Source organism: Sus scrofa, chromosome 13, assembly GCF_054392235.1.
Source record: "Sus scrofa isolate SSC_HxYL_T2T_F1_AM1 chromosome 13, Sscrofa_HxYL_maternal_Yorkshire_Landrace_v2.0, whole genome shotgun sequence".
Lineage (NCBI taxonomy): Eukaryota > Metazoa > Chordata > Mammalia > Artiodactyla > Suidae > Sus > Sus scrofa.
In genome coordinates, this window is record NC_139395.1 from 111887073 (window position 1) to 111913688 (window position 26616).

The window sequence follows — 26616 nt, forward strand, 5'->3', positions numbered from 1 at the left end:
TTGTCTGCATCTATTGAAATGATCATGCAATTTCTGAGTTTTCTTTTGTTAATTTGGTCCATGACACTGATAGATTTGCCTATATTGAACCATCCTTGTGAACTTGGGATCAATCATACTTGGTCATGGTGTATGACTTTTTTTAATATGTTGTTGGATTCCGTTGGCTAAAATTTTGTTGAGAATTTTTGCATCTATATTCATCAAGGATATTGTCTGATAATTTAATTTTTTGGTAGTATATTTGTCTGGTTTGGTATTAGGGTGATAGTGGCTTCAGAGAATGTCTTTGGGTATGTTCCTACTTCTCTGACCTTTTGGAAAAGTTTAAAAAGTGTATAAGTTCTTCATTGTACTGTTGGTAGGATTTTCCTTTGAAGCCATCTGGTCCTGGACTTTTTTTGTAGGGAGTATTTTTGTTACCTGTACAATTTCATTTCTAGTGATCAGTCTGTTCAAATGATCTATTTCTTCTTGATTCAGTTTTGGCAGGCTGCATGTCTCTAGAAAGTTGTTGATTTCTTCTAGGTTGTTGAATTTGTTGCCATATAACTTTTCTTAATATTCTCTTACAGTTTTTTATATTTCTGTACTATCTGTTGAGCTTTCTCCTTTTTCATTTTTTGTTTATGTAGGTTCACTCTCTCCTTTTGGTAAGTCTGGCCAGAGGTTTGTCATTTTGTTTACTTTTTTCAAAGAAGTAGCTCTTGTTTTTATTTTTTTTTCTATTTTTTTATCTGTATTTTTATTTCCTCTCTGATTTTTTTTTTTTTTTTTTGGTCTTGTTAGTACTGCAGCCATGGCACATGGAGGTTCCTAGGCTAGGGATCCAATTGGAGCTGTAGCCACTGGCCTACACAACAACACGGCAATGCAGGATCCTTAACCCACTGAGCATGGCCAGGAATTGAACCCAAGTCTTCATGGATACTAATTGGGTTTGTTAACCACTGAGGCACGATGGGAACTCCTGATTTCATCTCTGATCTTTGTGATTTCCTTCCTCCTGATGACTTTAGGTTTTGTTTGTTCTTCTTTTTCCAATTCTTTTATGTGGTAGGTTCAATTGTTGATTTGAGATTTTTCTTTTTGAGGAAGGTCTGTATCACTATAAACTTCCCTCTAAGAGCTGATTTTGCAGCATCCCATAGATTTTGAATGGCTGTGTTTTCATTATCATTTGTCTTAAGGTATTTTTTAATTTCCCTTTTGATTTCCTCAACCAGCTGGTTTTTTAGTAGCATGTTGTTTAGTACTATGTAGCCAGGTTTTTCTCATTTCTTTTCCTCTGGTTTCTAAGTTTCATGCCATTATGGTCAGAGACGATGCTTGAAATAATTTATATATTCTTAAATTTGTTGAGGTTAGCTTTGTGCTCCAATATGTAGTCAATCCTTGAGAATATTCTATGCGCACTTGAAAAGAATGTATATTTTGATTTTTTTGGATACAATGTCCTGAAAATGTCAGTTAAGTCTAACTGTTCTGTTGTGTCATTTAGGATCTCTGTTGCCTTAATGATTTTCTGTTGAGAGGATCTCCGTTGATATGAGGGTGGTGTTAAAATTGCCTACTGTTAATGTATTCCCATCAGTTTCTACTTTTATGTCTGTTAGTATTTGTTGTATGTATTTGGGTGCTCCTAGATTAGGGGCCTATATATTGACAAGTGTAATACCTGTTCTTGAATTGATCCTTTTATCATTAAATAGTATCCATATCTTTCTTTATGACCTGTTTTAAAGTCTATTTTGTCTCATATTGAGTATTGCAACTCCTGTTTTTCTGTCTTTTCTATTTACATGAAATATCTTTTTCCATCCCCTCATTTTCAATTTATATATGTCCTTTGCCCTAAGGAAGGTCTCTTGTATGCAGCATATTTCAGGGTCTGTTTTTATCTAGTCTGCCACTCTAAGTCTTTTGATTAGGGCATTCAGTCTATTGACATTTAAGGTAATTATTGATAAGTTGTATTTATTGCCATTTTAAACCTTGTTTTCCAGTTGATTCTGTTTCTTTTTATGGTTGGATGATCTCATTTTATTCTATGCTTTTGTACTTTTCTTTTTAGTTTTTGTGAATGTATTGTTTGGTTTTGTTTTGTGGTTGCCCTGTTTTTCAAGTACGTTAACCCCTTCCTATATCTTCTTGCTTTTCAGGCTCAAACACATTCTAAAAAAAAAAGAAAGAAATAAATAAAAAGAAAAAAGAATCTAGATTTTCTTTCCTTCCCCACATTTTATGATTTTGATGTCCTTTTTTATATCTTCATGTTTATCCTTGTGCTGTTCCTTGCTTTTACAAATAGTTTTCTTTTTTTCTCCTTTTAGATCCATATACCGGCACAATTAAGTGATTATTTCCAGTTGTGATTTCCTCCATCCTATATCTCCTTACTTCTTTTCTACTTAGAGGATAGCTTTCAGTATTTCTTTTAGAATGGGTTTAGTATTGTATTCTTTTAGTTTTTGTTTGTTGGAGAAAAACCTTTATTTCTCTTTCTATTTTAAATGATAATCTTGCTGAGTAGAGTATTCTAGGCTGCAAATTTTTCCCTTTTAGAACTTTGAATATATTCTTCCACTCTTCTTTTTTCTCTTGCTGCCTTTAGAACTCTCTCCTTATCTTTAACTTTTGCCATCTTTATTATAATATTTCTTGGTGTGGGTCTGTTTTGGTTCATCTTTTTGGGGGGCCCTTTGTGCTTCCTGTATCTTGGTATCTATTTCCTTTAGATTTTGAAAGTTTTCAGCCATAATTTCTTCAAGTATATTTTCGATCCTCTTTTCTTTTTCATCTTCTTCTGGAGACCTACTTTATATTATCCCACTGATCTTTTATACTGTCTTCATATTTTTTCATTTGGTTTTCTGTCTGCTGTCCTGATTAGCTGATTTCTATTATTCTATCTTTCAAGTCTCTTATTAGCTCCTCTGCATTACTCATTCTGTTCTTCAATGCCATTAACTCAACTTGCATGTTTGCAAATGAATTTTCTAATTTTTCATGGCCCCTCCTTATATTTTCTAGTTCTCTTCTAAAGTAATCTGCATTACTGTTCATATCTGTTCTTAATTCCTTCAGTATTTTTGCTATCTCCTTTTTGAAATTGGTGTCTGTTAGGCTTCAGAATCTGTTTCATGGTTTGCTCCTTCAGGGGAATTGTTCAGTTCTTTTAACTGAGAACGGTTCCTAAGCTTCTTCATTTTGTTTATATTTTTCTTATTCTGGGAGTTTAGGGAAAACAACTCCTATAGTCTTGGAGGGATATTTTTTTGGGGAGAGGGAGGCACACTTGTGGCATATGGAAGTTTCCAGGCTAGGGGTTGAATCAGAGCTGCAGCTGCTGGCCTATACTACAGCCATAGCAATGTGGGATCTGAGCCACGTCTGTGACCCACACCACAGCTCACAGCAATGCCAGATCCTTAACCCACTGAGCAAGGCCAAGAATCTAACCTGCATCCTCATGGATACTAGCTGATTTTGAAACCTGCTGAACCAAAAGTGGAACTCCCTGGAAGGCTATTTATATGTGAGTGTGCCCCCTGGGTAGCTTGTGAGGGCTTACTATATATATATATATTTTTTTTTTTTTTTGTCATGAGGGTTGCTTTTGGTTTGGATGCTTGCTGTCTCTTTCCTCAGTGTGTGTAGGTTGTTATCCCCTTGATAGGGATATGGAAGTTCCCAGGCTAGGAGTCGAGCTGATGTACAGCCCGTGTTTGTTTCCATGAAGATGGAAGCAATGGGCAGGGCCTATAGCCAGTGCCTCGTCGCTGGGCCCTTGACAGTGGTGAGAACCCTCAGGGAGGCATAGGCAGCACCCAGAGCCTTTGGCAGTGGTAACAATAGGATGTGTGTGTTCCCAGGGGAGTGAGGGCAATGATTGGCTCTCAGTTGCAGTGCCCTCCTTGGAGGCAACCCCTGAGGTGACTGGGGCTGCAAGTGGTGCCTGTTTAAGAACCCCTAGTGGTGGCTGGTCCCTCATGCCTCTAGAGTCTGTGATGGCTGCAGCAGTTTGCCCCCATAGCCCGTACCAGAGGGGTCCTGCCTCCTGAGAGCCTGTGTGTGCACAGAGAAACATTTCCTTGTGGTGGTAACACCTCTCCACCTCTTGCCCTCCCCAGCAATGGTGCCTGCAGGGCCATAATTCTTCCCATATTTCTTCAGCAGTGGCACTCTGTTCCACAGCCTGTGGCACACCAATCCCTAGCCCCTCAGACTGTAATCACTACAGCCAACCTAGTCCTCTTCCTGGAACTAACATTGGAGCCTGAGTCTCAGTGCCCAGACCCCACCCAAGTGTCTCAGGCTGTGGTGTTTGGGGGCAGTGGTACCAATGCCCAGTGCAGCTCTCTTCTGCTTTTTCCTCCTCAATCTGGCTGCTACTCTTTTCTCCGATACACTGAAGTTCCCCTTCTGTCCTGGCTGATCTCTCAGCCAGTTAGGTGGCCTCCCAGGGTGGAAGTTCCTTTCCTCTTTCAACACTCCCTTTCAGGAGTGCTGGTCCTGTCCTGATTCCTTTTCTCTCTCTCTCTCTTTTTCCTTTTGTTCTACCCAGATATGTGGATGGTTTCTTGCCCTTTTTTGGAGACTTAAAATCTTCTGCCAGTGTTCAGTAGATATTCTGTGCTGACTGTTCTACACGTAGATGGGCTTTTTTTTTTTTTTAATGTGTTTGTGGGAGAAGTGAGTCCCACATCTTACTCCTCTGCTATCTTGATCTCACCCCCTCAATTTTCTTATCTGGAAAAATGATACCTAAGATCCCTTCTCTTACTAACACTTTATAATCTATGTTAAAATTCTATACAAAAGTTTTATGTATTCAAGATTAGTATTTCCATATAAGAATCTCTTTGGATGCTAAAATCTTTGCATCAAATTTGCTAGTGTTAAGTTCAAAGTTCTTCTTTATATAATTTTACTTATATACATAAATTCTATGGAAAAAAGTGGCATTCCAGTATCCTAACAGTGTTAAAAAGGATATCTTGACACTAAACTAATTGGAGATTCAAAGACTGTGGGGAAATAATGGCTAGTTCTACATAAGGAAAGTTATTATCCCAAATAAGTGATTTCTGTTGTTATTGTTGAACAAAAAGTATTTTCCTGTTTGTTCTTCTTTTTTAAAGCTAAGGATAGTCAAGATAATAATAAGCTTTTTCTCTGATTACTAATCCAGGGTCTTTTATAAGGAAACTACCATAAAATATAGGAAATGCATGTTAAAAATTACTAATGAGGGAGTTCCCATTGTGGCTCAGTAGTAACGAACCTGACTAGTATCCATAAGGACTCAGGTTTGATCCCTGGCCTTGCTCAGTGGGTTAAGGAACCAGCGATGCCATGAGCTGTGATATAGGTTGCAGACGCAGCTTGGATCTGGAATTGCTGTGGCCATAGTGTAGGCTGGCAGCCATGGCAGCAGCTCGACCCCTAGCCTGGGAACTTCCATATGCCAAGGTGTGGCCCTAAAAAGACAAAAGAAAAATTACTAATGAAATGTGCATGTATTGCTATTATCTATATACCAACTCTTGTCAAAGAATAATTCAGTAAAAATGATTATAAACTCATATTCCACTGTCTCATTAAGAAGCCATGATGAATGTGAATTAAACACACCTGTTGAAATAGAAACATGATCTGGATCCATGGTTGAGGTTCTTGGCTGATGAGGATAAAACTGGATTTACTGTAGAGGCAGTAATGACCCTTCAGGGAGCAGCTGAAGAACAGCTTTGCTACACAACTTTGAACAGAATCTAGAAACAAATACAAATAGCATTAAACATGGGACTCTTCCTAGAGTTATACCTTCTGCTTCAACACACAAACACCTTTAGAAATACATTCTTCAGTTTTCAATCTGTGAGCAAATAATTTCAAATGACTGTGGGTTTGGGAGTAGATCTGTTTGATGGAATGCAGATTTAAATGAAGATGCTTTAAGCAAGCTGTATTTTATTCCTCTTTCTTTTCTGATTAACAGTGCATCAGAGGAGTTCCCATCACGGTTCAGTGGAAATGAATCCAACTTAGAACCATGAGGTTGCGGGTTCGATCCCTGGACTCGCTGAGTGGGTTAAGGATCTGGTGTTGCTGTGAGCTGTGGTGTAGGTCGCAGACATGGCTCGGATCTGGCATTGCTGTGGCTCTGGTGTAGGCCAGCAGCTGTAGCTCCAATTAGACTCCTAGCCTGGGAACCTTCATATACCATGAGTGTGGCCCTAAAAAGCAAAAAAACAAAAAAAACCCAAAAAACAAAAACAAAACAAAATAAAAAAAAACAGTGCGTGAGAGATCTCTAAGAAACTTGCATGGGAAGAAAAATCCTCTTGCCAATAAAAAGGGAGATATGTGTCATTTCCATCTGACTGGGTACTTTGAAATGATAACCTGGGAAGAATAAGCGAATGGATGGAGGAAACCCAGGCATTTTCTGGGTAGTGGATAGTGTGCAATGAATCAGGAGCACTGCTCTCTTGGTTGTTCAGAGGTCAGAGAGACAACCTCCAGAATAACTTTGGCCAGAGGTGTGGCTTCCTATGAACTGGCTTGAACTGGCTGGAAGAGGTCATTACATCATTCCCCACGAGCCTCAGTGGGGAAACTTCAAGAGATTATCCTTCAGGGACAAGAAAGCGGGGGATTGTGGTGGTGGCACCACAGAGCAGAGGAACTACGTGTAGAGTCATTTAGTTTTCACAACCCTACAAGATGGGCATTACTACTTCTATTTTAAGTGTGAAGAAATTTAACCCATTAAAGTGTCTTTTTAGTGAACCACTGTTACTGCCTTGTTCACCACCATGACCTCAGCGTGTGGCACAAAATAGATATTCTTTTTTCTTTTTTTTTTTTTTTTGTCTTTTTGCTATTTCTTTGGGCTGCTCCCGCAGCATATGGAGGTTCTCAGGCTAGGGGTCGAATCAGAGCTGTAGCCACTGGCCTACACCAGAGCCACAGCAATGCAGGATCCGAGCCGTGTCTGTGACCTACACCACAGCTCACGGCAACGCTGGATCATTAACCCACTGAGCAAGGGCAGGGACCGAACCTGCAACCTCATGGTTCCTAGTTGGATTCGTTAACCACTGCGCTACGACGGGAACTCCACAAAATAGATATACTAAAGAGAGTGTCTGAACAGATGGATGATACTAAGGAATCAAGAAAAAAAAAAAAACTGCTCAAGTCTGCCCAATATGTGGCAGAGCCAGGATTTGAATTAAGCCAAGCTCCTGCCACATTTGGATGTTTTAGGCTTTACCATGCTGGGAATTTTTAAATCTGTAGTGTCATATTGATAGCTCATGGGGTATTTATTGTTTCAGAATTAATCTGATATCTTAAATGAAATACTTTGAAAATTAATAGGTTCAGTATGCCCTACTATTGAAAATAGAACTGGATTAGAGTTTTTTTAAAAGTTGACAGGACCCTAATAAGGTGGTAGAGTCAGTCCCCACCTAAGAGAGTGCTCAGGGTTCCCAGGAGAATGGGGTCGTGCACCATCAGGACTCAGGTGTGAAGGAATAACAGACTTTTGGGAAAGAGTTTTGCAGAGTTTAGGGAGGGTGATCAATGATAAATTAGAGAAGACAACACTGGAAACAAAATAAAGCCACAGGGCAATTTAGAAATATATATAGAAATCTTAATAACTAATAGTTTTCTGTGATTCTGAAACATTGGTATGAAAGAGAACTAGTTTTTGTGAACTTAGTAGTTCAGGGGAATTTGAGTATTCAAAATCCTTGTATAAAATTAGAAATCACGGAGTTCCCATTGTGGCGCAGCAGAAACGAATTCGACTAGGAACCATGAAGTTGTTGGTTCGATCCCTGGCCTCGCTCAGTGGGTTAATGATCCTGCGTTGCTGTGGCTCTGGTGTAGGCCGGCAGCAACAGCTCTGATTAGACCCTTAGCCTGGGAACTTCCATATGCCTTGGGTGCGGCCCTAAAAAGGACAAAAAAGACAAAAAAAAATTAGAAATCATTTCTGCATCCTGTGGGTGAATGGCTCATGAGATATAAAGCGCGCTTCAAAGTTCAGTGGGAAAGACCAGGAGGCCTATGACTGACAAAGACCTCAAAGAACAGAAGAGAGCACAACATCCCTTTAAAATTACCTATCAGAAACTGTTTGACAATGGCAATGAAAAATACTTTTTTGGCACTGATGCTCTGAAAAACTGAACTTAAATTAACTAGAGAAGTCAGAAACCAAGTATTCTCTAAGTGTGCACATACAAAAATGGTACTGCTGGAAATTAATCTGGTTGTAATGTGTACACTGAGATAGCACCCTGTTTTGTTTTAACAGAATGTTTCAAAAGGAAACAACTTCATTTGTAAGAACCTGACAGTCCTAGGTGGACTTCAGGCCTCTGCCATGAAAAGAAAAAAAATTTTCATCTTTTTTGCTTCCCCTAAATTATGGCTCATTGGTGTTTTCTTTTGAAAATGAACACTGATTCAATTTATTTTACCCTCCTTGAGCCTACAGGCTTTCTATACATAAATCATAGGGGTCCCAGAACACAGAAAATGAGCAAAGCAGTAGAAGAGAGAAAGAGACTTTTACCTAGAATCATATATACCGGTTATAAAAACACATTAGTTCTGTGATACAAGGCTTCTGTTAATGCTTTCAGGAAACTGGATCTGTCTCAATATTTTTCTCCTCATTTTTTTCTCTAAGCTTCCCTGGCTTAGAAAGTTCTCTCAACATTAACATCTAGTTGATAATTTTTCTCTGTAATTTTCTCCCTCCTGTTCATTTCATGGTAGCAAATAGTGGGTATGCAATAAATAGTGTTGGATAAACGAATGGGTGTTAGTCACTGTGTGGAGACCAAGAAGAGCCATGCTGTTGATCTTGTTCTTAAGAAGCTTACAGCCCAATGGAAGAGACACCTACAAACAATGGCTGAAAACGATTTTTTTTTTCTTTTTGCTATTTCTTTGGGCCACTCCCGCGGCATATGGAGGTTCCCAGGCTAGGGGTTGAATCGGAGCTGTAGCCATTGGCCTACGCCAGAGCCACAGCAACGCGGGATCCGAGCCGCGTCTGCAACCTACACCACAGCTCACGGCAACGCCGGATCCTTAACCCACTGAGCAAGTCCAGGGATCGAACCCGCAACCTCATGGTTCCTAGTCGGATTCGTTAACCACTGCGCCACGACGGGAACTCCTGAAAATGGTTTTAAGTCCATAAGATAATGGAGGGACACATAGTGCTGACCACTCAAAGCAATGAGCAGCTCTCCTCCTTGAGGAACCAGGGGAGGTCTCGTGGAGGAGGAAATATTTGATGTGACCCTGAAAGCTAACCAAGATTTTGAACTTAGATAAAGTGTGAGGAGACATGCATCTTAAGTAGAGGGAACACTCTGAAAAAAATCACATAAGGCATGAATGTTCAAGGTAATTCAAGATAGTGTATCTGGATTATTAAAATATTTTTTCACTTATACAGTTGATGCCCAAACTGTTGTTTATCTTTCTTGATTAAATGTTGAAGTGAGAGGGGTCATGCTTTGATAAATATAGAATTCTTCCCATATTCTACCCAATCTGACTGTTATTTCTCTGCATTTAGTAGATTGAGGCTTATTTTTGTAAGAAAAAAATCAGAGGATTTGTTTTGATCCTTATTTTCTTTTTGCTTTTTAGGACTGCACCTGAAGCATATGTAAGTTTCCAGGCCAGGAGTCCAATTGGAGCTGCAGCTGTTGGCTTACATCATAGGCACAGCAACATGGGATCTGAGCCATGTCTATGACCTAAACCACAGCTCACGGCAACACTGGATCCTTAACCCACTGAGCAAGGCCAGGAATGGAACCCATGTCCTCATGGATACTAGTTGGGTTCATAATCTGCTAAGCCACAACTGGGACTATTGAAGTTAACATGAGCAGCGATAATTGTATAATATAATGTGGTGTAAGGTAAAATATCCAAAATATATACATTACACACATGGATAAATTTAAAGACATGATACAAAATAAATAACATCTGATATCCTTTTTGAGTCAAAGTATTTAGGATTCATTTTGGAATTTTTTCCTCCCTTGGTCACTTTTCTCCCACCTTTCATATATCTCTATTCTTGCATTGCACACACTGTAATGATTAAAATTTTGTTAGTATTTTTAAACAAACGCTCATTTTAGAATACTTTTAGGTTTACAGAAAAATTACAAATATAGCATAGAGAGTTCCCTCTATATTATATACCTGGTCTCCCCTGTTATTAACATTTTAAGTTAGTATGATACATTTATAATAAGCAATGAACCAATATTGACAGGTTATTATAAACCCAAGTCCATAGTTTATTCAGATTTCCTTAGTTTATACTTAGTGTCCTTTTTCTGTCCCAGGATCCCATTCAGGATACTACACAACATTTATTCATTATGCCTCCTTGGGCTCCTCTTGGCTATGACAATTTCTGAGACTTTTCTTGTTTTTTGATGACCTTGACAGTTTTGAAGAGTACTTTTCTTAAGTATTTTGTAGAATGTTTCTCACTTGGGATTTGTCTGTTTTTCTCATGAGTAGACTGGGATTTTGAATTTGGGGAGAAAAAACCATAGAAGTAAAGTGCCATTTGAATCATATCATATCCAGAGAACATTTGATCAACATGACTTAGGACTACTGATGTTGGCCTTGAACATTTGGTTGAGGTAGTGTTTACTAGGTTTCTCCATTGAAGAGTTCCTTCCCAATACTTTCTACACTGCACTCTTTGAAAGTAAGTCACAATGTGTAGCCCACACTTAAGGAGTGGGGTGCTAGCTTTACCTCCTGAGGGCAGAATAGGTACATCGATTATGTGCAATCCTTCTGCACAGATTTGTCTCTTCCTCCTCTAGGTATTACATTCAGATTATTTAGTCAATTATTCTATCAATCTGTACTCATAGATATTTATTTTATAACTCAATACTATTTTATTTACTTTGTTGCTCTGATTGTTCTAGCTTTGTCCTTAGGGGGCTCTATCAGTTGGCTCCTGTGTCCATCTGATGTGCCACCATTATTGTGTGTGTGCTTTTTGTTTATCTATTTGTTTTGTCACTTCCCTACTTACATCTTACATACAAGATGTTCCAGGTTCATCTTGTTTATCTCCTGCTCTGTGTTAGAATCAGCTGTTTCTCCAGAGTTCTGGTTCCTTTTATTGTAGAATGGTGTTAAAAACCAAGATCTAGGTACTAGGTACGCTTGTTGCTACTGAGGTATCATTGTCCCTTGGCCCCTCAGGTGACAGAGCAGGAAAATTATGTTGTGTATACTAACTCATGCCTGTACACATATCTATTTACAAGTATTTCCATATGAAACCAACTATATATATTTTGAGCTAAACATGAATTCATACTGACAGTTTCAATTCTAATTTATCATCACACAGAGCATTTTAGTTTCCAACCCTTGCTTATCCGTCAACTCCCACTTCCACAGTGAGGAGCCTGGGTTCCACTCTGCTAGTATTTTTATCTCTGTCAACTATAGAAGGCAGAGTATTTCTGTTCCATTCCCCTCTCATTCTTTCCCTCATTTCCTTGTGCCCTCCACTTTCTCTTAAAAATCTTTGTCTATTTAGTACCCATCGTAGTTTCTTTCTTCCTTTCTCCCTTCCTTCCTTCTTTCCTTCCTGCCTTTCTTTTTTGCCACACCTGTTGCATATGGAAGTTTCCAGGCTAGGGGTCAAATCCAAACTACAGCTGCCAGCCTAAGCCACAGCCACAGCCACAGCCACAGCCACGCCAGGTCTGAGTTGCGTCTACAACCTGCACCACAGCTCACAGCAACTTGGGATCCTTAACCCACTGAGCAAGGCCAGGGATCGAACCCACATCCTCATGGATACTAGTGGATTTGTTACCACTGAGCCATAATAGGAACTGTTATACTCTATGATTCCTTCTGGAGCAACAGAGATAAAGCCAACAGTATATTCCCATGAAAATAATAAGAAATTATGACAGTAATAGTACCATATTAATTTTCATGTTGAACCTTATCTTACTGTTAACTAAATATTCTACATTTTCATATCTGGCATGAGAGAGACAGCTATTTTTTAATGTGAGTATTCCTTCTTAGTTTAGCCAGTTGTATTTTAAGTGTATTCTAGATGCTAGTCATCGTGTTATGATTTTGGTAAAGAAATTCTTCTTTATTTGTTTTGCAGTTGTAAAATGTTAATGTAAAAAAATTTAGAAATATAGAAAGTTTATCAATTAGCATTCTGGAAAACATTTTAAAATTAGAAATAGTCTTAAATGATATCATTTACGAAAGGAGTTTATAATTTTGAAAAGTCTAGAGGAATTCTAAATCAAACAAAATAATGGTCAAAAATAAAAATCAGATTTCAGTTGTGTGCGTGTGTGTGCACTACTTAAAATCTTAGAGCAAGCTGATGTGTGGAATAACTATGGTTAAGTTCTTAGTTTTGTCCCAAGCACTCCATTAGATATTTTATGTAATTATCATTCAATCCTCATAATTATCTATTAGCATCTCTTTTCACTTAAGAGATTAAAGGGTCAGAGTTAAATGACTTAATCAAGTTAAGATGCAGAGGCAGGATTGAGATCCAAATTCATTAAAATGTAAGCTCTGTGTTTTGTTCACAAAGCAATATGACATCCTGGAAAGTCATATTGTCAAATGGTCTTGAACCTCTTCAGCTGAGCTATCTGTAGCTTCTGTAGGGATAGGATGGACAACCCAAAATAAATTGCCATTATCTTTAACAAGACAACATAAGTTGTTCAGCCTTAGAAACAGAACCCAAGGAACTAATTTCTATGCAATTACTGTAGAGTCAACATAATTCTCTAACCTGGGGTTAAGACAAATTTTTTCATAAACCTAAAGAGCTGTGGCAAATCAATAAATAGAAGCTCTTTACAGGCCTATGTAAACTGTAAACAATTGGTCTCTTTCATCCTTAAATGTGGTAGGAGGAGTGAACACTACATTCTAAACTCAGAGGGAATAATCAAAATAACTAGGCTTAGAGTTCTTAGAAGTAGAGAGAGCTATAGAATCAAGTGAAGGAAGATTGTGGTGGTAACTGCAATGCCTGTTACTCTCTGCTGACAGTTGATAAGCATGATTAGCTTTCTAAATATATTGGATCTGAGAAACATACCATTCTTCTTGGGAGATGAGCCATTTATAATTCACCTCCCAAAGTGGTACTTATATATAATCCATGCCATCCATGCCATTATATACTTTTTATTTAGAAATAAGCGCCTTGTAAGAATAAAAATAGTTTCAGTTTGATTTTTTTTTTTACAGCTAGTGGAAATATCAAAAAGTTGACTTTGCTTTTTGGAAAAAGGAATAAGCTAGATCTTGTTTTGAATTCTTTACCAAACTTATAGTTTGAAAGCTCTCTCCCAACTAAATAAGGGTCAAATAAATGTATCTGGCTTGTTTCCCAGGTTTTTCAATTGAATCATTCTTCTCCATAGCCAAACTGTATTTCTCGAACGATTTATAAAAGCTCAAACACAGGAATATCTTTGCAGAAATTGCTATACTGAAAGTATTTGCACATTGAGTATAACATAAATAAACAACAAATTCAGAGCAGGCATATGAAGAACTTTGGTAGGAAGGGAGCTAATTTTTATTGATTGCTTACTTTGTATTTAGGTGAGTGTAAGTGTAGTAGATCACAATGAACCCTTATTAGGCAGGTCTTGTTATTTCCATTTTATGGAGATGGAAATATCAAGATCAAACTTCTAGGAAGCAACCAAGCTGGAATTTGAACCCGAGTTCCAAAGCCTGTTCTCTTTCCAATATGTTATCAAACGGCTCAGATAAAACAGGGGTACTAGAAATGCCTTAAAAAGGAAGGATGGTTCAATGGAAAAATCACTGGCCCAGGAGTCAGACAACCAGGGTCTTAGGGTCTTAGTAGACTCTTGTTATCTTTGCTCTCTGTTCTCTGACTTCTTTTCTCTTTCATTCTTTCTTCTTCTTCTTCCTTTTTTTTTTTTTTTTTTTTTTTTTTTGTCTTTTTAGGGCCGCACCTGTGGCATACGGAAGTTCCTGGGCTAGGGGTCTAACTGGAGCTGGAGCTGCTGGTGTACACCACAGCCACAGTGACACCAGATTTGAGATGTGTCTGTGACCTACACTGCAGCTCATGGCAACACTGGATCCTTAACCCACTGAGCAGGGCCAGGGATAGAATCTGAGTCCTCATGGATACTAGTTGGGTTTGTTACTGCTGAGTCAAAACAGGAACTCCTGTTCTCTGACTTGTCATATGTAAAAATAATGGCAGGCCAATAGCTAATCAAGAATGTATTTTTAAAAATTCCACATTTCACATTTCAGCGTTTCCTCCATGGTACAGTGGGTTAAGAATCTAACCGTCATCCATCTCCAGAACATTTTCATCTTCTCCAACTGAAACTCCATAAACATTAAATTATAACTCTCTAATTCCCTCTCCCTCCAACACCTGGGAACCACTATTCTGCTTTCTGTCCCCATGAATGTGACTACTCTAAGTACTTCATATATTTATCCTTTTGTGTCTAGCTTATTTCATTTAGCATAACGTCTTCAAGGTCCATATAGGTTGAGAATTTCATTCCCCTTTGAGGTTGGATAATTTTCCATTATATACATATACCACATTTGGTTTATTCATTCATCATTCACCTGTCAATGGACATTTGGGTTGTTTCCACCTTCTGGCTACTGTGAATAACGTTGCTATAAACTCAGCTGTACATAATCTCTTTTAGACCCTGATTTCCATTCTTCTGGATATGTATCCAGAAGTGAGACTGTCAGGTCATATGGTAATTCTATGTTTAATTTTTAAGCAACTGACATACTAGAATGTACTTTTTTTTTTCCTCCCCTGGCCACATCGTGGCATGTGGAAGTTTCAGGGCCAGGGGTCAAACCTGAGCCACTGCAGTGGCAACACCAGAGGTCTAACCCTATGAGCCACATAGGAACTAGCCCTAGAATGTACTTTTTAGTTCTGATGTTCTATGATTCAATGAGGGCCTAAGAAAGCCCATGAAGAAATGTGTCTGTGATGAATGCCCAAAGCAGGGCTGCCAGGAACTACCTTCAATACAGGACAGATGGCAATGGGGTTTGTTAGAATAGATTTCTCTCTCCTGCTTGACACTAGCCAGACAGGAACCGCTCAAGGCATTTATTCCATCTCTCATTTAAATTATCCTTTGATACATTTCAAAGACATGTAACTCAAAATCCTGACCCTGAAGGGCTGAATAACACTGTCATTTAACTATATAAATATCCTAAATTGGATAGACAAAAAGTAGGAGGAAATGAAATTGGTAATTCATCTGATGAGAATGTTTCCAAAGCATTGTAAAAATCATGTTTTCCAAGTCAAACATAAATGACAGTTTTGGGAAAATATGTAAAACAAACTCATCGCTTAAAAATACTCTTGCTTTGGGTTTCCCGTTGTAGTGCAGTGGAAATGAATCCGACTAAGAACCATGAGATCTGGGGTTAGATCCTTGGCCTTGCTCATTGGGTTAGGATCTGGGCATTGCCATGGGCTGTGGTATAGGTTGCAGACGTGTCTTGGATCTGGCGTTGCTGTGGCGTAGGCTGGCAGCTGTAGTTCAGATTGACCCCTAGCCTGGGAACCTCCATATGCTGTGGGTGTGACCCTATAAAAAAAGCAACAAACAAACAAACAAACAAACAAACAAAACCTCTTGTTTTTGCATGAAAAAAAAATGAAAGAAGTCATCCCAAGCCAGTGTGGACTCCTTATCAAAGTATAATTCCATATGATTTGCAAAATATATTTTTATCTTAGACTGAAACTATACTCCTTGTAATTCCCCACTTAAACTTTACAACTTCCGAACAGAACAACAATTATTTCATAATTTGATGCGGGAAGTAGAAGAAAAGATATTACAAGGTTAAAAAAATTTGATTCTCAAAAGTAAAAGTGAATTTCTAAAATGACTGTTTGAAATAATACTGAATGATTTCTCAATGTCCAAAGACATTGCTTTAATAATCTTGGAATTTTCAGGGCTTGGTTCTGTAGTAGGTACTCAGAAACATGAGTTGTTGAACTAAACGGTGCTAAGGAAAGACTGCCAAATTTCTCATTTGATGAAGAATCTAGGGCAGGGAGATAATGGGAGGGAGGACTTTGTCTCATTTTCACTAAGTTCTGTTTATGACATCATCGGTTGAGAAATACTGAGAAATACATGGTCCCTTCTCAGCAGCTGTTTGGTCACTGGCCATATCACACGCACGTGGGCATTACATCCCCACCGAGAGAAAAAGTATTATGCATGTTTTCCTGCTCATGGCAAAAAGTCCAGCCAGTTGTCAAACAAGCATGACAGATACTTTTGTTTTTTTTCCTTCCTTCCTTCCTTGGGAAGTTCCCGGGCCAGGGATTGAACCCATACCACGGCAGTGACCTGAGCCACAAGAGAACTCTAGATGCTTTTGTTTTAAATCATTAGAATGAAATAAAATTCTTTTGCAAATGATTGCCTTAATAATGCAAATTAAATTGAGTAGTAAAGGCAAATCCGGTAATATTCAGAAATAATACAAACCAGGAGTTCTCATCGTGGCTCAGTGGTTAATGAATCCGACTAGGAACCATGAGGTTGCAGGTTTGAACCCTGGTCTTGCTCAGTGTGTTAAGGATCTGGCATTGCTGTGGGCTGTGTTGTAGGTTGAAGACACGGCTTGGATCCCGTGTTGCTGTGGCTGTGGTGTAGGCCAGCAGCTACAGCTCCGATTAGCCCCCTAGCCTGGGAACCTCCATATGCTATGGAAGCGGCCCTAGAAAAGGCAAAAAGACTAAACAAAACAAATAGAAATATACAAACCACGGGTGTACAAAGTTCCATTTTGGGAAAAAAAGTCAAAATTATGGATTGGTATATAAACAAGTATATTTATATAAATGCACAAGAGAAAGGCCTATAAAACAATACATCAACTATTGACAGTGATTACTTCTGGGTTGAAAAGTGGCATTAGGGGTGGGCAGCATATACCTATTACTCCAAATACGTTTGTATTATTTTCATTCTTATGAGTTTATATTCATGTATTATCTATATAATTTTGAAAGAAAGTCATATAAAATGAAAAAGTTGATATTAAAGCAAGTATAATGTCTCACAAAATTACCATGTAATGAAGCTAACATTTCTAGTTTTAAATATATTTTTCTCTTTTGCCTTCCTGAATTCACAAATTTTGTCCTAATCCCACTTGGGCCTCCACCTACTTGGAAGGGTGGACATGGAGTGGTAGTGGGGTAGACATTAGATCGTTATAGGAATACCAAGAGAAAGACTAAGGTAAAAAGGAGTTCATCTTTCAACTGTCAAAAATGGATTATACAACACAACCATAGCCTTGCAAGCAAAGCTTTTGTCTTGAGGAAGGATTTTCTAAATTTCTTTTTTCTTTTCAGGGCCACACCTGTGGCTTATGGAAGTTCCTGAGGCTAGGGGTCTAATGGGAGCTGCCGCTGCTGGCCTACACTACAGCCACAGAACCTGCAACACTGGAACTGAGCCGCATTTACAACCTAAGCAGCAGCATGTGGCAATGCCAGATCCTTAACCCACCGAGCGAGGCCAAGGATCAAACCCGCATCCTTGCTATGTTGGGTTCTCAACCCACTGAGCCACAAGGATAACTCCTAAATTTCGTTATCTCCCTTTAGTCTATCCACTCCGAACATGGTGAACTTCCATTATGGCCCTGCAGTGTGGAGGGGATGGCGTCTAGATCAGTTCTGAAGTTGTCAGGGAGTATGTAACATAGAAGTAAAAGATTTTTCAGTTATGGCAGAGGAGGTTGTGGCGAGAAGGAGAGAGGTAAGTGTGAAGCCATCAGAAGTAGGCCTTGACTTCCCTATGTTTGGACTTCAGCTTGGAGAGGGGTGGATTAGATTAAGTTCAGTTACATGGAGGGCAACAGTGACCCTTAGGAAGAAGATCCATTCCCAGGTGGCTCTCTGCACCAGTACAGGGCAGCCAATTCAGTTAAAACCACAGCTTGGAAGCAAGCACAGGAGGTTCAAGGTTCAGCCCTCATGGACCACCCTAACCTTGGTAATGGAGCAGACAGGAGGAAGGAGAAGCTGAGGTTCTTGCTGGACAGCTTTTCAGAGAAATAGCCATAGTGGGCAGGAGCTTTGCCCAGTGTAGAGTAGAGAGGAATGTCCAGCCAGGCCTCCAAGGGGGCCAGAGCACCAGTGGGTGCCAAGGTGGAATAAGATTGCCAGATAGAGCTCTGGCACACAGTGCCTGGAAGATAAGTAACATCACCCTAAACTTCACCTGAGAGGGTGATCAGCAAGCAAAGGACATCATCCTTTAGGCAAGAAGATACTCCCTCCTACCCCACTGCTGTCCAGGCACAATGTTTCTCCACCACTGCAATGAAATGGGACCCACTTCCTCGTGCTCCTAGATGTCACCTCAGATAAACATGGGAGGGATAAGAGAAAGAACGTTTTGATCCAAATGAGAGGTTGTTCCCTAAATGTGTTACTCAAATGATCATATGGGATTAAATTTAAATGACTCAGTTAATTTCCTCCTTACCAACCAGTGGTTAGCTGGTACATTTTCTCTGCAAAGCTGAGTTTTAATGTGAAATTCTGTAATCTTACAATAAATGAAAAATAAGGATAGAGAATAAAACTACCCTGAACAAGAAGACCTGGGTAGAAGAAGGAATCCTGTTCTAATAAAAAGTCAGAGTCTTATTAAGTGTCACAAAGCAAAGGGCAGAGGGCGGGGAGTTGACTGAAGAAGGCTATCAGGACATTAAGCACTCAAGGGCGGAAATCTAATTGCACAGGAGACTGTGGTAGCTTGCAAGTTTCTCATGTGAAAACTGTTGAGAAATTGTGTCAGCTTGCTATTAAAGAACTAAGTGAGACTTGCCCACTAACCCTCAGGTGACGGAGACTCTTGGATGCTCTCAAAACCAATGTCTCTGCCCTGAGACAGGGACTGAAAAGCCCCTCTCCTCAGCAGCCATTCTAGGGCCAATTGCTCCTACTCCCCATCCAGAGTCCAGTTCTGCTCCGCCAGTGGTGGTTAAGAGCCCAGACTCTAGAGCTAGACTCTCCTTCTTACCAGCTTCATGTCCTTGGGAAAGCTATATAACTTTTTTGTGACTTAACTGGGAATAATAAAAAGATCACCTATTTCTAAGGGTTGTTTAGTTTGATCAACCAACCATCCTTGTTTGTCTGGGATTGAGGTGGCTCCTGGGACTTGAAACTTGGTGCTAAAACTGGGAAAGATCTAGACAAACCAAGAGGAATTGCTCATCCCGTTTAACATAAGCATAAAATGGGTTAATTCATAGGAGATTTTCAGATAGAAGTGTGCTCAGCACAGTCAAGTAGTTAGTGATGTTTCTTATCATTATCATGATTGCTATTACAACTATGACTATTGTGTATGGAGAAAGAAATCAGTCCTCAGTAAGGTGGGCTGATGTAATGTGTTTTGATTAGAGAAAAGGGGATTCTAATGGCTCTTGGAATCTCTAGGTCTCATTGTTATCCTAAAATTTTCATGTAATTTATTTTATTTTATTTTTTTCAATTTTTTGTCTTTTTGTCTTTTTAGGGCAGCACCCACAGCATATGGAGCTTCCCAGGCCAGGGGTTGAATCAGAGCTGTAGCTGCCGACCTATGCCACAGCCATAGAACCATGGGATCCGAGCAGTGTCTGTGACCTACACCACAGCTCATGGCAATGCTGGATCCTCAACCCACTGAGCAAGGCCAGGGATCGAACCTTCGTCCTCATAGATTCATTTCTGCTGAGCCATAATATTTCCACTATTTGTTTCCACTAGTCAGATTCGTTTCTGCTGAGCCATGACGGGAACTCCATAATTTCTTATTTTAAAAAGAACTTAATTAAACTTAATTCAGAGCTAATACTTGAATGCAGGATGAAGTAAAATTCTATACAACTAAAATAAACTCTGGGGACATGACAGAAGAAGATTTAGCAAGAAAGAAGTTCCTGTATCAGTGCTTGAAGCCATCCACTTGATCTCTCTGAAACCCTTCAAAGTTCTAGCACTACAGTGGTGAGCAGGTGAGGCTTTTGATGCTGGTACTATTTTGAGGCTCAGAAGCACAGACATGTAGCAAGAACACCACTGGGAAGAGCTAAGGAACAGCTTGACATTTTGCTGTATTCAAAGCATCCTAAATAAGAGGGAGGCTTTCCTTGCAGCAGGAAAAGGAAAAAATAGCTGACATTAATTAATTTGTTTTTATATGTTGGGCACTGTTCTAAGAGCTGTGTGTGTATATTGCCCCTTCATGCTCATAACAATCCTGTGATGTAGATACTTCCAGTTTAGAGAAAGATTCTGAGGCTCAAGGATAGTAAGTGATTTACTATGTTTGATTTGAACAGCAATTAATCTTTATTGAAGTGAAAGAATTTAAACCTAGGTATTTTAAATTATATAAATACTATTATAAATTGTGCATTACTTTCATTTACATAGTATTGAGAGACTTGTTGATAGTTTACTTTGGGTTTTGATTGCAATTTTGATCTATATAATATAACTGAATGAATTATGTGGCACATTCCCACTCATGCCCAAAACCTCTCTTGAGGGAAGCCCACTCCCTTGACCCATGAAATCTCAGCTTAAGGTACTACTGTTCTCCAGTGGGAACCATCTGAACTGAAAGCACAGCAATCATGGATATAAATCAAGGACATAAACTGCTTCTGACAAGTTAGCTTTGGAAACTAGAAAGTCTACATAGCCTAAGTGAAGGTTATAAAATTAATTTTCTATAAATCAGTGTTGCACATGACAGAGGTCCATGTATCTTTGACCATTGCTTCTTTCAAGCTGTATCAAAGTATAATTTCTTTCATTCTTATGAGACCTAAAATCCAGTGACAATGACATTAATCATCATAGTTAATACTGTAAATAGAGTCAACTTTTTTTTTTAAACTATTTCTGGTTAATTATTTCTACCTTCATTTTCTTATGGCTGCTCAGACAAAAAGTTATATCATAAAAGAGAGTAGCCACACCATTCAGCTTCTCAAAACTCAACTTCCTAGTTTTAAATTTGAAACAGCTGGTTATATATTTTGTCCCACAGAGGAAGACAGAAAGCTCTATTGAAGAACTAAAGTGAAAGTTAATAGTTGACTTATTCCTGTCTCAATTGGCCATGTCCCAATGGTCCATGGGGTAGCATGAGCTTTGGGGGAGAGAAGACAATCAACATTCATTCAGCAGAAGCAGTATGAGTGGTCTCTTGCCTTTCCCTACCCCGCAACTCTGGCATCTCAAAAATGTGCCTTATATGAGAAATCTGATGACAGGTGCCAGTTAAAAAGTCATGAAGTCCCAGAGCTGAAGGGTCTGTGAATGGTAGTTTCTCTCTTCTAAGACAGAATTATGCTGGAACCAGCTCAGGAAGTTATTCTTTTCCATAATTATCTTGAAATTCAAAACACTTAAAAGCATGGTAAAGCATACAGTTCAATTTTCTTGCATGTATTTAGAGTATAATGGCTTCATTTTGAAATTAAATAAAGTGTTTCTACATTGGCAAGGCCTGTCTATTTTTCTACTTCAGTGAGAGCCCTCTCTTATGAAGGGGAATGTAAGAATCAGAAAGTCAAGATGGGAGTATATTTATGACCCAGAGCCAGCTTGAAATGGTTGAGGTATTTAAAACCCATTGACACTGTGTGATAGTGTCTTGTTCAAAGGAATCTCTTAGCAGAAAAGCAGTGGGCTGGTGGCCCCAGGAGAGGACTTTTCACATTCATAAATACTCAATCATCTGAGCAAACAGGTAGTATCTGGTAATGTTCTGTACCAAAAAAACTCTGTAAGGAAACACTTGATTATTACTGAGTCGTGGGCTGGATTCCTGGATTGAAAGAAGTGGCAGGAAAAGAACAGAAGGGATAAATAATGAGGGTCTTTTCTAGGATTCAGAGGGCAAAAAGTCAAGAAACAGCTATAGTGCTAAGTTTCTATAAGCACTTTTGAGGAGCCTGAAATGGTCATGTGCTCCAAGTATAAATATCAGAGAACCCACCCTTGCCTTAGCTATCAAGAGCAACAATTTCCCAGGGCAGGCTTTGCCTGAGCCACTAATAGAACAAAGAAGCAGATCTGGTGGTGAATAAAGAGCTCTGTTACCAGTAGTGTTACCAGGTAGATGTAGCCTGGGTTGGTATGAATAGAGGAGGAGACAGATGAACGGTAAGCCATGGGTCCTCACTTTCTCCCACTGGTGGGACCCACACCATCCCCTCATTGGATGGGAGCTGAGACTGAACCCTGCTTAACTGCTGCCAGGGGCCTCCCATCTGGACACTGGCCCTGTTCGTGAATCTCCCTGCGTCTACTTGGATGGACTATGCTGGAAATATGCCCTTGGCATTCATTTGCTGCCAAGAACTACATCTGTCCAAGAGCTCTGGTTGCCTTGCAGACTTCATCCTTTTATATATGACTTCAGGCCTTATCTGTAGGGCCTCCCCTTATAGCCACACTGGTGCCCTTCTGGAGCTGGGAAATGCAGAGGCAGTGCAGCACAAGTGAGCCACACGCCTGAGTGTGATTTAAGACTGTATGGAGATCCCTGTAGGAGGCTGGTATTTTATTCTAGTTAGTTTCTTCTCACCTATCACTTTCTACCCCACTCTGTGCTTATGATATTCTTTACTTCTTTCAACCCCCTGCATGTTTCATGGCCAAGTAGCCACTTTACGACTCAGCCAAACCTCATTTAGCTTATTAAGTCTAGCCCCAGGAATGAAAGATGGGGAGGAAAAGATATATTTGAGAAATTGCATTTAATTCTTATTCCAACAGAATATACTGCAAAGGGCCACAGAATACCTCTGGCCACAGCGAGTAGCCTAGCACAGCACAGTGAACTTGAACTAAAAGGGAACTATACTTCTTGTAGTTCTTTCATGACTTGCATGTGTTTAATGGTAACTTAATCATTGATTTGATTACCTAGTAATCAAAAAATAATAAAGGCAATAGAAATTAATATACTTTGCAGATTTGAAAATAGTCGGTTCTTTAAGAACTGAAACTTTATCAACGTTGTTCTGGGAGCCTAAGAGCATGCAGTCACATGTGTATCAGCTTTATTATCAGAGGACATTAGCTTACCTTATAGCACAGCAGCTAATGGTACACACTGTTGCAAAACGACCTGGAGTAACATCTCAGGTCTGCCATCAGCAACTGATGCAGTTTGGGGAAAATTCTGTTTTCACTTCTATATCTCAGTTTCTGCATTTGTAATTTAGATATAATAATACTTGCTCAGAGTAAAACATTCAAAATGGTGCCTGGCACATCATGCTTGCTGCCACAGCATCACAGGGAGATTAATCATGCTATAGAACCATGCTATAATGATGGACTACCTACTGCTTATTAAGTATTGCATTTGTCACAGAACGCATAGTCATATTTAAATTTTTTTTACTATAAAACACACAACACAAAATTTATCATTTTAACCATTTTGAAACATAATTCAGTGGCATTAAGTACATTTATGATGTGAAACTATCATCTCTATCTAGTTTCAGAACCTCTTCATTACTTTGAATAGAAAACCCTGTACCCATCAAGCAGTCATTCCCCTTCCTCTCAGCCCTTGGCAAACACAAACTTTCATTTTGTCTCTATGGATTCACCTATTCTGGATATTTCATATAAATAAAGTCATATATATATGGTCTTTGGTGTCTGACTTCTTTCATTTAGCATAATCTTCATCCATGAGGTAGCATGGATCAGTATTCATCCCTTCTGACGACCTCATAATATTCCACTGTTGGAGATGCTACATTTTGTTATCTACTTAATGTCAATCGTTGATGCACATTTTTGTCATTTACAGTTTTTGGTTTTAGTGACTAGGGTTGCTACAAGCATTTATGCAGTGTATGGATTTGTTTGAATACTTGTTTTCAATTCTTTCAGTCATATACCTGGAAATGGAACTGCTGGATCATAAGGTAATTCTATGTTTAATTTCTTAAAGAATTATTACATATTTTTAAATAATAATTTCCTTGTTCTCATAATGTCCAAACTTAAAAATAAAACTGCTATATAATTGTGAAAGAGATGTATATCTCCAGTCACTTTCCTGGCTCCCTGATTGTGCAGACAGATGAATATTTGTACAGATGCCCTTACAAACAGTACTCAAATCGGTGTCATTTCTGATTGGGTGACTGACTGCTTATAATTATAGAAAAAAGATTATTGTGACAACATCATTCATATTTGTGGACTGATTTCAATATTATTTTGGAGAGGGATTAAGATGGTAGAGGAGTAAGACATGGTGTTCACCTTTTCCCAAAAACACATAAAAAAAAATCTACGTGTAAAATGACTAGTACAGAACATCTACTTAACGCTGGCAGAAGACCTTAAACCTCCAAAAAGGGCAAGAAACCCTTCACATAACTGGTAGAACAAAAGAAAAAAGAGAGAGAAAGAAAAGGAATCAGGATGGGACTACCACTCCTGAGAGGGAGCTGTTAAAGAAGAAAGTAACCCACATCCTGGGAAGCCATCTAACCAATGGGGAGATCAGTCGAGACAGAGGGACCTCAAAGTCACCGAGAAAAGTACAGTAGCTGGACTGAGGAAGGCAAAGCAGGGCGAGAGCCACACAGACCATCTGTACCACCCACCTCAGACACCACAGCCTGAGATGCTCGGGCAGGGGCGGGGTGCTGAGACTCAGGCTCCTGAGAGGACTAGGGTTGGTGGTGGGGAGACAGCCTGAGGGGCTATGGAGCAGTGTACCATGGGCTGGGGAGCCTAATGCCATGGGCTGAGGAGTGGAATACCACAAGCAAGGGAACCTGGGAGGAAGTCTGGGCCCACTGGAGAAGCAAGGTGAGACTGTTGGGGAGGGCGAGAGGAGGGGAGGAGATTGTCATAGGAATTTTTTTCCCTTCAGACTCTCAGAGGGTGGGGTGCCTCTGGAGCAGGCTATGGGCGGCAAGGCACCACATGCTCAGGCTACAGGGAAACCAGGTGCCTCTTGTGTGGGGTATGGGTGGCCAGGCACTTCTTGTGTGGGCTAAGGGTAGCAGGGGGATAAGCGCAACACAGCACCTTTTATGTGTTATCTACAGGCAGTGGGGACACACCACAGCAATCATCTCAGAAACTAGAGAGGGGCAGGGCATGGCATGCCACCACTAGGGTGGCCCCAGTCACCTCAGAGGTAAGCAAAGAAGAGGGCACTGCAACTGAGCACCACCCATTGTTGCTCTCAGTACCCTGGGAACACACTCGCCCTGCTGATGCCACTGCCAAAGGCTCCAGGTGCTGCCTGCACATGCCTGATCACCTTACTTCCAAGGACCCTGCAACTAGGAAACTAGGAGGAAACTGTGCAGTACCTCCTATGTGGGCTAAGTGGGGTGTGGTGCTTCTTGCGTGGTCTACAGTTGGTGGGGGCAAACAGTCACAGTTATCTCTGACTCCAGAGGTGGGTGTGGCCCACCATCACCAGGGGTCCAAGAATAGGCACCACTTGGAACTCCCATCACCTCAGAGGGCACCACAGAGAAAGGCACTGCAACCAAACACCACTCATTATTGCTCTCACTCCCCTGGGAAGTCACACACTATGCCACTGCCACTGCCAAATGCTCTGTGTTCTACCTAAATCTGCCTGAGGCTCATTACCACTTCCCAGGGTCCTGCAACTAAGAGTGGCTGGCACCACCTTCCAATAGGTCCTTGCTACAGTTAAAAGCAACTAGGCACTGACAACTAGCCTTGCCCATTGCCTCCTTCTACCAGGAAACACACGCAGCACCCTATCAAGGGGATAAGAGCTTGCTCACACTGAGGAAAAAGACAACAAATATTCAAACCCATGCCAAAAATAAATAGCAACTCCCTAAAAAATATAAAGGGCCACTCTTGCATAGAAAGAGCCAGCCAAGACTAGAATCACAAAATAAGAAAAATATAAGTAAAATGAAAAAGCTCAGGAACCATTCCTAGTTAAAAGAACAAGGGAATTCACCTGAAGGAGCAATCCATGAAAAAGACCTATTAAGTCTAATAGACACTGAGTTCAAAAAGGAGCTAGTGAAAATACTGAAGGAATTAAGGGTGAACATGAAGGAATTAAGAGTGGATATAAATAGTAATTCAGATTACTTTAGAAAGGAACTAGCAAATATAAGGAAGAGCCAAGAAAAATTAGAAAATTCATTTGCAAAGACGCAAACTGAGCTAAAGGCACTAAAGAACAAATGAATAATGCAGAGGAACAAATTAGTGACTTGGAAGATAGAATAATGGAAATCACCTAATCAGGACAGCAGACAGAAAATCAAATGAAAAAACATGAAAGTAATATAAGAGATCTATGGGATAATATAAAGCAGGCCAACCTACACATAATAGGGATTACAGAAGGAAAAGAAAAAGAAAACAGG

The 26616-nt window shown here is 39.7% G+C and overlaps 1 protein-coding gene across 26 annotated transcripts in view; it reads right to left on the minus strand.

Moving 5' to 3' along the window:
- VEPH1 (ventricular zone expressed PH domain containing 1) overlaps positions 1–26616 on the minus strand; it is a 364411-nt gene that overhangs the window by 137319 nt on the left and 200476 nt on the right. For all 26 annotated transcript variants that reach the window (XR_014822587.1, XR_014822588.1, XM_084987457.1 and 23 more), the window contains one exon: positions 5638–5777. Coding sequence is in view for 24 of the 26 variants with exons in the window: in XM_084987457.1 (XP_084843583.1) it covers positions 5638–5777 (140 nt within the window). In the remaining 2 variants the exon portion in view is untranslated. The remainder of the gene's footprint in view (positions 1–5637; positions 5778–26616) is intronic.